The 12011-nt window shown below is 36.2% G+C and overlaps 1 protein-coding gene across 1 annotated transcript; it reads left to right on the top strand.

Moving 5' to 3' along the window:
* Window positions 1-1199: 1199 nt before the first annotated feature.
* Window positions 1200-11391, top strand: rab31 (RAB31, member RAS oncogene family). The gene is made up of 7 exons (XM_066719045.1): window positions 1200-1440; window positions 2235-2314; window positions 3289-3370; window positions 5507-5578; window positions 6960-7066; window positions 8216-8325; window positions 10345-11391. The coding sequence occupies exons 1-7, from the start codon at window positions 1405-1407 to the stop codon at window positions 10440-10442; spliced, it is 585 nt and encodes a 194-aa protein (XP_066575142.1). The 5' UTR covers window positions 1200-1404; the 3' UTR covers window positions 10443-11391.
* The last annotated feature ends 620 nt before the right edge of the window (window positions 11392-12011 follow it).

Consider the following 12011-nt stretch of genomic DNA (forward strand, 5'->3'; position numbering starts at 1 on the left):
TAATTCTAATTTATTAAAATTGTATGTATTCCAATTTATTTTCTGTACATGCAATTGAAAAAGTTTGATTATATGTAGATTATATATAACTTTAAATTTTTCTACAGATCTAAACAAGTCCAATTACTTTTCACTAAGAAAAAAAACATACTCAATTATTTTATGACTTTTGTCACAATTTGGAAAAACTCTTTCTCATTTAAACATATATCTTTTATATGGACTAATACATAGACGTATTTAGCAAGTGAGTGCATTGCTAGGGTTTGTATTAGATATACTGCTGGGTTTAATGTTCCTCTTTATTACCTACAGATACAATCTAGATTATCCTTGAAAGTGATGCTGCAGCCCATACAGGCCTCCCACAATACATCTGAAACCAAGCAGGAATGGAAAACATCTCGGCTTGGCTTTCACAAACTCCTGTTGATATACAAAGTATCTAATATAGGAATTGTCCAATAAATATCTATCAGGATGTAACAGCCAGTGTTAGAAACAGAGCCCAAGGTTTGGTCAGACCCCAAGGTTGGTCTAAACTCCACTACATACTTAGAAATATAGATGGAAACCTGAACCCCCCTAATTTATTTACTATGCCATTACTTTTGGACATGATGGGTTTGCTTCAGGAGGGCTCTGCCAGATTTGATGTTTTTGCTTTCAGTGGCGTGATTATGTCTAACCCTTTTGTGTGATATGTTTGTCTTAGTGTGATGTGTTGATTGTGGCTTTCAAGCTTCATTTGCAATGCTGATTGCAGTGTTTGGTTTTCCAAGCTGCTTCCAAGCGACTTTTATCTAGTGCTGCAACCATTGTTTTCTGGGAGAGCATGACATTGAATCGTCTGCCTACCACAATGTGTTCATGTTCTCCTTTTTAAATGAAAATGATCCAATCAAAACCTGATTTATGTTAAAAGATAAAGGCAATGCGGTCTTTAAGCTCTTCAAGATAATGGAAGGATACATTGTGAAAATATGGTTATTTGGTTAGTTTTACAGATTCGGATTTTAATTACGAATGCGCAATTGTATGTTTATAAAAAAATAAGTATAATTGTTCTATCTGTCTATGTGAGGCAGCCATCGACTACTGTTTTAAACTGAAGATGAAATAATTCCCCTTTAACTGCAATAAAAAAGAAATGAATTGTGGAAACCGAGGAGGAGCGGCCACGCACCATGTGACTGGGCGCTTCGGGGAGCTCCAACTGGTTTCCGTTATAATTGGGAAAGATGAAGCCAGCTCTGGGGCAGGGTTCATCAAAGAAAAAGCTAGACTAAGCAGAACAAACCCAAGAAAAGCATGGTCTGGAAATAATAACACAAAGTTAAAGGGAAAACAAAACAAAAGGAACAATAGACGAAGAATGTTCAGAACTCTGTAGGTGATGTAACAATGGCAATCCGGGAACTGAAAGTGTGTCTTCTCGGGGTGAGTGAAAAAAGTTCAAAGCAGAGATTCGTCTTCACTGCTTTTCATTGGGGTCGAGTTTGAGCTCTAGAGGTAGAAACAAGCAGCAGTTATTTGTTTGTTTTAAAGGGACATAGGTTGCAACAATGTATTCAGCTTCAAGTACAGATGTTTTGACAATGTCTGAACTATGTATCTATTGAGTCGAGAAAAAAGTTCTTATTTGTCCCGTACGTAGAAATACGTGTGAAACCTGTATCGTTTACTTACATTAGATGAGCAGCTTGTGTTTAAACTACAGTCAGAGGAATGCTGTTGTTTATTATAATTAATCTGTCCTACACTGTATTTTAGTTTTAATGGGACTATTTTAATAATATGTTTTCGGATTTGATGGCAATTAAATATTCAGCTCAGCATTGCGTCATTGCGTCATCATCGACTTAATCCCAAAAAGGCACTTGTTTTCTAAACTCTGAACAGCACATGACACGCATGTATTATATTCACTCTCCTGTCAGTGCAAAAATCAAATCAAAGTATTGATGGAAATACGTTGTCATACGTCTTATCATTATCATGTGCTCGGCCAGTCACATAATGAATATGTTTTCCTATAATGACGAGGTATTTATGGGTGGATGTAGTTTAAACATTTTGTAGTTAGTCATGTTTGTTATTTGTTGGATTTTGCTGTTTTAACTAGAGCACAGGGCCTCACTAGCAATAGACATGCAGAACTGACACCATGATGGGGAAAATGACTTCTAGCCCTTTTCTGAAAGCATGAACTCTTTTTGTTTACCCTGTTTTAGGATACAGGTGTTGGGAAATCAAGTATTGTGTGTCGTTTTGTCCAGGATCATTTTGACCACAACATCAGTCCCACAATAGGGTAAGTTATTAGTACAAATCTGGTGTATTCTCAGATGGAGCCTTGTGTTTAGCCTTGTGTTTAGATGCAACATGTTGTTAGCACTTGGCTAATATATTTAAAAATGCTACAGTACAAATCCATGTCCACAAAAGGACATTATCATTAATATTTAAATTAGAGCATTGGATTAAATAATTAAAAGTTAGAGAATTTTAATTTAATCCAAAAGTAGAAGACTGTGTCCACCGACAACTTGAATTTTATGCCCCTGCTTTAGAAAATGGGAAGTTGATAAATATTTGTACTTACACACCTAGCATATAGGTTTTCAATGAAGGTTATATGTCAGTGACAGTTTAAATCACTGTATCGTCATAGTGTGTTTAAAAAATGTATTTATGGTTATCAATAATATCTTCAGGTTGAGGTGAGATATTAGTTCTCACTGGCAAAGGCCTGGACCAAATTAAGAGTTTGACCGAGCTGTCAATTAACAAAATAATTAAAACTAAATCTAAAACTTCATGGCATCTTTTTGCTTTACAGAGAATTCTACACACTTGCATTTGACACAGGACTTTTGCATTATCAATTAAATGGTTAATACCTACATCATCTCTACAGTACAGAACACACAAACAAATTCTACCATTTCTACAAGATCAGAAACATTCAGGGCACTTTTTATAGTTTTGTTTTCATTCCTGGGCGGTGAGAAAGATGAGATTGTGCGCACTGTTTTCTGGTACAGTAGCAAACAACGGATTTAAAGAACAGAGAATACATGCTTGAGTCCTTCTGAAGTTGCCTTTATGGAAATACAATCTAAAGTGTATGTAAAGAACGTCTGTATTAATATTTTGTATAGATAATAATACAATTTAAAAAAACAAAGATTTTCCTTTTTAAACTCATGACAGGGATCCAATCACAGCCGTATAGCCCTTTTAACACTGGACCTTATATACTATTGAATTGTGTGTGTTTCACAGTGCATCCTTTTTGACTAAGACAGTTCCTTGTGGCAACGAGCTTCACAAATTCCTGATATGGGACACAGCCGGACAGGAAAGGGTATGTATAAACTGCTCTTTGTCTTTTCTGATTTTTTAATTGTTGCTAAAAGATGAATGTATACAAAACTATGGTGAATATTTGTGGTTCATTGATGTTCAGTGGAGTAATACACCAGAGGGTTGACTGTTGGACTGAATAGGACAGTGTATATGTGGTTAGAGTACCACAAACGAGAATTAACTGACATTTCAAAACTGTCTAATGATTCATGTGAATGGAATTAAAATGGATCAGAAAGACCTAATGGAATATAGTTGGTGCTTAGGTTTTTAAACTTTGTCTATATATTTTGTTAACAGAAAGTATTTTCCTTATTAGTGTTACTAACCACATGTATTAAAATCTGATTTGCTGGAAAACCCTTCAATTAATCGTGAAACAAACCAGACTAGTGATGCATATACAAGAGCACACAGCTTGTAAAATCTGATATTATTAGTTTATACTTCCAGTTTCTGTAAAGGTTGTGAATAAGCATTGGACCATGCTTCCGTGCTGTTGTTTGTTTCACAGTTACGGTGATTGTTTTCCTGATCTTAGTCAAACCTTCATTGCCACCTTCTCTTAAAGTATAGCAAATAAGTTTTTTTTTTTTGAGTAACTGACTGTGTTCCCTTAAACCCTAACAAACACAATTCCACCATATGAGTGTGAAGAATGCGACAGATAGATTTCCACCTAAAATAAACCATTAATTCCAACATTTACAGTTACATGAAGATGCAACGTTTATTTTTGGAGGAAACAGGTCACTGGGTCTATAATTCAGTTTGTCTGGCTTCCTTTTCAAATGTTGCACAATTTCCCACTAGATATTTTTACATTCGTATTTAAAGATACAAACGTCAGGAAAACAATCACTGTAACTGTTAACTGAACTATTGTTGTAATATACCCAGAAATTACTATCAGGAAGCAATGTTCTGACAAATAGTTACTTAGCAGTTACTTGTGAAATTGCAGCAAGTTCAGCAAATGTGTAAGTATCGTCTGTGTACTAATATCCTTAAGAATGATTTGTCAAATATTAATGTACCGTTAAAGCATCTAAACATTGTGTAATAACTCAACTGATGAATCCTCAAGACAAGTCTTTATTTAACGTTATTTTATTAACCTTTATGAACAAAAATATTAATATTAATTACATGGAAATATTAAAATAGTTCACCAGTAAAGATTTTTTTTTTTTGTTGTTTGTTAGGTGGGTGAGCCAAATAAATACTAGGAAACCATTTTTAAAAGAGTAAACCAAACATTGTTATGGCCTCATGATTAAACACAATATTATTATGATTGAGCTGTGTGTATTTTGTATTTTTGGTATTTTGTCATGCATATTTTCCCTCTATGTATTCCTTAGGAGAGCAGTGGGAAATTACGAAGTAAAATATGTGCCAGTAGAAAGGAAAAATCACACAAGCTACAAAGCTAGCAAATACATTTGAAAATTGAATGTTGTCTATTCAGTCAAGTTAGTCCTAGTGGGAATGTTTGTGTTAAATCAGTCGGCTTCCTGTTGAAGCCTTTAGGACTAATAAGACTAAAATGGCACTATTTTAGAGATTTAAGATTTGTATTAGTCTTTCAAGTTATTTAAGAGTTGTATTTAATTATAGTGTAATTGTCTGCTCATTATAGCCCACTTCTTTCCTGGAGTAGTTAACAGTATTAACACTCTGGCACTTGTGTGATTATAATGATGACTAACACTGATTAGCGTCTTTAATCATGATGCTGGAAGACGGATTGACCAAACATGTCTTTTCTAAGAATCAGTTACTTTAAACTGATGTTCTAAAAGTACACATTTTCATGTTAATTAATGTAAGGTCTAAACATGGCTGTTGACTAGACCAATCAACAAGCATCATGTCATGAACTAAACATGCTCAAATTGCAAAAAAGTGTTGCAGTTTACCGTATCAGATGAGATACAGGATATTAAATGACACTCTTTGTGTGTATATTATAAATATTGATATATCCAAGCAGTGTGCACCCAATAATAATAACTGAACCCTTAAGGCTGGATTCACAGCCTAGTCCAGGGATAGTGCTAATTGAGGTCTCTGAAACCAGCTGTTAGACTCCATCTTTATCAGTATTTTCCCTCTGTTCTTTATTTTTCAGTTTCATTCTTTGGCCCCAATGTACTACAGAGGATCAGCAGCTGCAGTCATAGTATATGACATCACTAAACTGGTACATTTCTTGGTACTTTTTTAGTTATTGTTATTGTCATGGTCTAATTTATTTTTATTATTTAATCTTACAAACATTGACTAATTTGTCTGAATCTAATGAAAACACACAAACGCATATGTACAGTGTGTCTATAAATATATATGTATGTGTCTGTGTGAGTTTTCATAACAAATCTATACATTGACATTCTTATAATGTTGCAGGTGAGGTGAGTCAATTTAGAGTGACACCGTACACTGAGTTGAACAGAGTATAAAACACTGGGATCTGGTGGTGACAAGCGAATGATCTCATAGAAGTCACCAGGGCCTACATTTAGACATTTGAGATGATAATGCTATTAAGGAAGCTCTTGAAATATCAGCATAGCAAGATTATAGCAGATATTTTGTCCAGCTCCGCCTACTGAAACCTAAATATTCCCAAAATGCTTCTATTATATCCTAATCTGCTGATGCTCTCTTGCATAGAAGGGTATTTTATTATCCCATTAGTGTTATTAATAGGCTTAATTGCAACTCAAATGCACATTTAGCTTCTCCGCTGCAGTGTAGTTTCTCCACCGCATAGGAGCACCAGTGTGGAAAATGAATTGTGCAGCAGCAGTCGAATTATTAATCCCACCTTGCAAGAAAGTAATTTCATAGAACTCACTAATGGTCGGGAAAAGCTACTCAGTGTAGGTCTTGGCAGTGACTTCAACCTTGCTTTCTTAACCTCATTAGCACGGCATGATAGCTAATGGCATTTGATCCCCTGTGTACTTGTTGAGTTAAAGATGGAAAAAAAAAAACTTGCTGCCTGACAAAAAAACTATTTGCATTCCATATGTTTTAACATTAATATTTATACTGCTGTGAAGAGACTACATTTGAACACCTACATTCACATGTGAGAGGCAGTAATTTATTGGTTTTTGGCATATGATCCCCTGTGTACTTGATGAGTTAAAGGTAAAAACCTGGCACCTGACAAAATCAATTTGCATTCCATATGTTTTAACATGACTATTCATGCTGCTGTGAAGAGACAAAATTTGAACACCTACATTCAAATATAAGAGAGGCAGTAATGTATTGGTTTTGTCACTCTCTCTGTCTCCCTGAGGTTAGTATGTTATGTGCTAAGCCCCTTTTATTCCTGCCATTTTTGACCCAGGTTGCACCGACTTGTTGGTGGTCCTGGTTCAAATTCCCATAGTTAGAAACCACATACCTTGGTCGAACGTCTACATGAAAGTAATATTAATGAAAGTAATGGGATGCCTGAGTGAGTTCCAGTCTTTAATTTAATCCCTTGTCATAGTTTTTGCTTGTGTTGAGCTCCAACGCAGCACTTACAGTTTGTTTAATCCTGAAAAATGTCGTGTTTTTTGCAGGACTCCTTTCAAACGTTAAAGAAATGGGTGAAGGAGTTAAAGGAGCACGGCCCAGAAGACATAGTTGTAGCAATAGCTGGGAACAAGAATGACCTTGGGGACATCAGGTACGCTTTCATTTAAAGTACAGACTAGACTCCACAGCATCTTCATCTATCGAACAACAGGAACTGTAAAACAATATCTTTGTATATTAGGTGACACTTTACACACGCAATGTATTACTGAACATGCATTGAACTAATACATTAGCATTACCCTATTACACTACCCTACTGAGCCAGAACTATATAGCGTGTTTGTAGAGAAACACAGCAAAGGGCGAGTGTGTGAAGTCTCTGTTTTTGTACTCTTAGGGAGTGTGTATACCAAGTAATTCAGATTTTAGAGGCATCCATATGCACTGACAAATGTGTTTCTTCTTTGTTTCTATCTTACAGCAGCTTATCTCATGGCACAAGAAACTGAGTATGATCTCATTAGTTGCCCTAACAAATTCAGTGTTGCTCAGATGTTATGTTAGCTTTTGTACAGTCATTATTCTAAATTGAGTAACTTGAACCTTTTGAATCGTCTGTTTTTTTTATCTTGTTTTAATTCAATAATATATTTCTGTGTGATTCCCTTTAGCAAAATTCTGCTTAGAATGTTATTTATGAAGCTTTACTAACCAATTCAGCTAATAAATATTCTGAACAAACATGTCGAAACATTTAGCAAAGATGTGATTTTACACAAGAACAAAATTAGCACTGCTTTATACTAATAATAAATGCAGTGGAACACCAAAACACTGCATACAGGACTGCTGATAACACTCTTAAGACGAAATGAGTAAAAATATGTAATTGGATCTATAAACCGTAAGCATAAGATTCATTTATCTGAATAGATACATTTATTTATAGTTTCAAATGTGTAAAAAGTAATTGTGGGAAACTACATTACGTGTAATTTGCATACCTACAGATAATAAGGACAAGCAAGGAACCATCTCATAAAGTCAGGCATATGAATCAATCACAGTACAATTACAATTTGCAGAATTAAAATGATTTTGTTTTAGTGATTGATATGCAAGTGTTTATAAAGGGTTAAATTAAAGCATAAAATAATTGATAATCTCAATTCTGGAAATGTATTCTTCTAGGTTAAAACTGCACAGATCTGGCCAGTGTGAAGTTGTGTAGGTGGTCAAAGTGGTGCATTGGGTATCTGATGTAGTTTGAACTGTTGAACTGAATTTGATTTTGCAGAGAGGTTCCCATGAAAGAAGCTAAAGAATATGCAGAGTCCATTGCAGCTATTTTTATTGAAACCAGTGCCAGAAATGCTGTCAATGTTGAAGAACTGTTTCAGAAAATAAGTAAGTAGTTTTTCCTGTCTTGTCAATATTGACTGGTGCTGCTCAAGTTTGAGATGATTAACTAAGTATTCGGATTCAGAATGCACATAAAATTACAGCAAATGCCCAGAATGGCAATCTAATGATTTTGTTTTTTGTATTTGCATAGTTAAGTATTTATAAAGTGTTACAGATGTGACAGTATTGATAGAACAAAACAGCAGTATATCTCAGTGAAAAGTATAAAGGACTATAAACATACTGCATAAGAATTTAAACCTCATGATCACATGGAGAATTTCCACGCATGAAATGCAATTCTTAAATGTACAGTGAGGGAAAAAAGTATTTGATCCCCTGCTGATTTTGTACGTTTGCCCACTGACAAAGAAATGATCAGTCTATAATTGTAATGGTAGGTGTATTTTAACAGTGAGAGACAGAATAACAACAAAAAAATCCAGAAAAACGCATTTCAAAAAAGTTATAAATTGATTTGCATGTTAATGAGGGAAATAAGTATTTGATCCCCTATCAATCAGCAAGATTTCTGGCTCCCAGGTGTCTTTTATACAGGTAACGAGCTGAGATTAGGAGCTCTCTCTTAAAGGGAGTGCTCCTAATCTCAGCTCGTTACCTGTATAAAAGACACCTGGCCACAGAACTAATCAATCAATCAGATTCCAAACTCTCCACCATGGCCAAGACCAAAGAGCTGTTCAAGGATGTCAGGGACAAGATTGTAGACCTACAAAAGGCTGGAATGGGCTACAAGACCATCGCCAAGCAGCTTGGTGAGAAGGTGACAACAGTTGGTGCGATTATTCGCAAATGGAAGAAACACAAAATAACTGTCAGTCTCCCTTGGTCTGGGGCTCCATGCAAGATCTCGCCTCGTGGAGTTTCAATGATCATGAGAACGGTGAGGAATCAGCCCAGAACTACACGGGAGGATCTTGTTAATGATCTCAAGGCAGCTGGGACCATAGTCACCAAGAAAACAATTGGTAACACACTACGCCGTGAAGGACTGAAATCCTGCAGCGCCCGCAAGGTCCCCCTGCTCAAGAAAGCACATGTACAGGCCCATCTGAAGTTTGCCAATGAACATCTGAATGATTCAGAGGAAAACTGGGTGAAAGTGTTGTGGTCAGATGAGACCAAAATCGAGCTCTTTGGCATCAACTCAACTGGCCGTGTTTGGAGGAGGAGGAATGACCCCAAGAACACCATCCCCACCGTCAAACATGGAGGTGGAAACATTATGCTTTGGGGGTGTTTTTCTGCTAAGGGGACAGGACAACTGCACCGCATCAAAGGGACGATGGACGGGGCCATGTACCGTCAAATCTTGGGTGAGAACCTCCTTCCCTCAGCCAGGGCATTGAAAATGGGTCGTGGATGGGTATTCCAGCATGACAATGACCCAAAACACACAGCCAAGGCAACAAAGGAGTGGCTCAAGAAGAAGCACATTAAGGTCCTGGAGTGGCCTAGCCAGTCTCCAGACCTTAATCCCATAGAAAATCTGTGGAGGGAGCTGAAGGTTCGAGTTGCCAAACATCAGCCTCGAAACCTTAATGACTTGGAGAGGATCTGCAGAGGAGTGGGACAAAATCCCTCCTGAGATGTGTGCAAACCTGGTGGCCAACTACAAGAAACGTCTGACCTCTGTGATTGCCAACAAGGGTTTTGCCACCAAGTACTAAGTCGAAGGGGTCAAATACTTATTTCCCTCATTAACATGCAAATCAATTTATAACTTTTTTGAAATGCGTTTTTCTGGATTTTTTTGTTGTTATTCTGTCTCTCACTGTTAAAATACACCTACCATTAAAATTATAGACTGATCATTTCTTTGTCAGTGGGCAAACGTACAAAATCAGCAGGGGATCAAATACTTTTTTCCCTCACTGTATACAGGGAATACCATGTGCTAGTTAAAATTACTTATTTAGGTTTAGTGCAGTGTAATGTATAGTGTCATTATAATGAGTTTGCTTCTTACTCTAGAATAATAATGATATTTCTCTGTTTCAGGTCGTCAGATTCCACCACTAGATCCTCAAGAGTTAGAGAATAATGAAGCCTTTAAACTGACTAGACAGCCACCACCTTCAAATAAACGCTGTTGCTAGTAAAAGTAGAGGGTAGGGGAAAGTGACACACAGGTATTACTGCAGTTTCGAAAACATGCTCCAGTCACACTTCCCAGTGGATTGAGTTAGCAAAGGGAGAGGAATGCAGTAATGTCAAAGTTAGACGGGTACTTGCAGTTAAAAAGGTTTTGGAGTAAACCTGGTATCTAGTTAAAGCTTTATGCTACTTTAACACACTTGTTTTACATCATCTCTCCAGTTAAAGTCCTTTTTTCTTCTACTTTAAATTGTGTAAAATGAGCTTGATTACCTGGTGAGCTCAGTCCTGACAAATACACTGTTCAGTAGTGTTGTGAGTTTTACATTTACTGATGTCAATAAGCAATAATCATCTTAACGTTTTTATTGTCCCAAACCAGAGATCATGTAGCGTGGGTGTTCCACTTGACTGGTTGATGTGCTTCAACTTGACAACTTGTTTGAGTGCCTTTCTGGTTAAGATTGTATTTAACAACAATAGAGGATCTAAAATTCAAAAATTTGGTACATGGATTGCATGTTTTCACCTTTTTATTAAATACAAATTTACCCAATTAACAGTCATATATATTTGCCCTTTTGGAATAAACTATTTTAGATGACTTTTTACACTTATTGTATACCGTACATCTTTTATTGAAGTTAAAATTATAGTTAAGATTATACACATTTGGGGCTTTCAAAGGAGATCACCAGTTGTCTTCATCATTACTTTATTCAATATTGTGTGAATAGATCTCAGTGTGTTTGGTGTATTCTTATACTGGAGTATATGTCACACAAAATAACCACCTTATCATGATCAGCAAAATTTAGAAGATTTTTAAAAGTGTCCCTTTTTCATTATTTGTAGTTATTTTTAAAATGCAAAAAGCAAAAGTCTTACAATACATGGGTTTGCAGTATGTGATTGTATACCTTGAATAAACAATTGGAAAGTATAAACCTCTTTTATTCTGGAGGTGATGTTTTTATTGTATTTTATTTCTAATGACTGTGTCTAGGGCTCTTTCCTGCCAGAAGCCTCACCTCTTTTGATGAGAATAATGGTTTACTAGAAGAACATCCTGCTGGCAGGATGTCTACCAGTGTGTTCGTTGTAGGAGTGTTGTGTCCTGCTGGAAGCTGACTTTAGAAGAGAGTATTTACAAAGTCCTTTGCAACCCCATCATACTTAGAAGCACATTAATGATTTTCTTTCTCCTACACTGAAGGGGAAAAAACCCTTCAGGATAAAGTTTTTCTCAGGCTGCAGTTAGGTTGAAAGCTGCTAATGTAAAACTTACTACTGCTTGTATGTTCAAGAAGATTAGGGGAACACATTAAGTGAAAAACGTATTTTCAATTGCCTGTGTTTTCAATTGGCAGAGAGATTAATGTTTAGAGGTTTACTGCAAGTTAAATTTAGAAAGTTTGGCGCATTGCAGAGAAGTGTGAATGATCTAGGGATAGTCCCTCGAAGTGTACATTTCTACAAGGGTGTGCCAAAGCAGAGAATTAGGACATTGTACCTGACTGAGTCATTCAATTACCAGCCCTGATTAAAGAGGTGGCACATCAGATTAAACT

The sequence above is a fragment of the Amia ocellicauda genome, chromosome 2 (genome assembly GCF_036373705.1).
Source record: "Amia ocellicauda isolate fAmiCal2 chromosome 2, fAmiCal2.hap1, whole genome shotgun sequence".
Classification (NCBI taxonomy): Eukaryota; Metazoa; Chordata; class Actinopteri; order Amiiformes; family Amiidae; genus Amia; species Amia ocellicauda.

Excerpts from the sequence above, each read along its gene's own strand:
- rab31 (XM_066719045.1), top strand. The coding sequence starts at position 1,405 with ATGGCAATCCGGGAACTGAAAGTGTGTCTTCTCGGG. Across the intron at positions 3,371-5,506 it reads ACACAGCCGGACAGGAAAGG|TTTCATTCTTTGGCCCCAAT; the intron begins GTATGTATAAAC and ends TTTATTTTTCAG. Across the intron at positions 8,326-10,344 it reads AGAACTGTTTCAGAAAATAA|GTCGTCAGATTCCACCACTA; the intron begins GTAAGTAGTTTT and ends TCTCTGTTTCAG.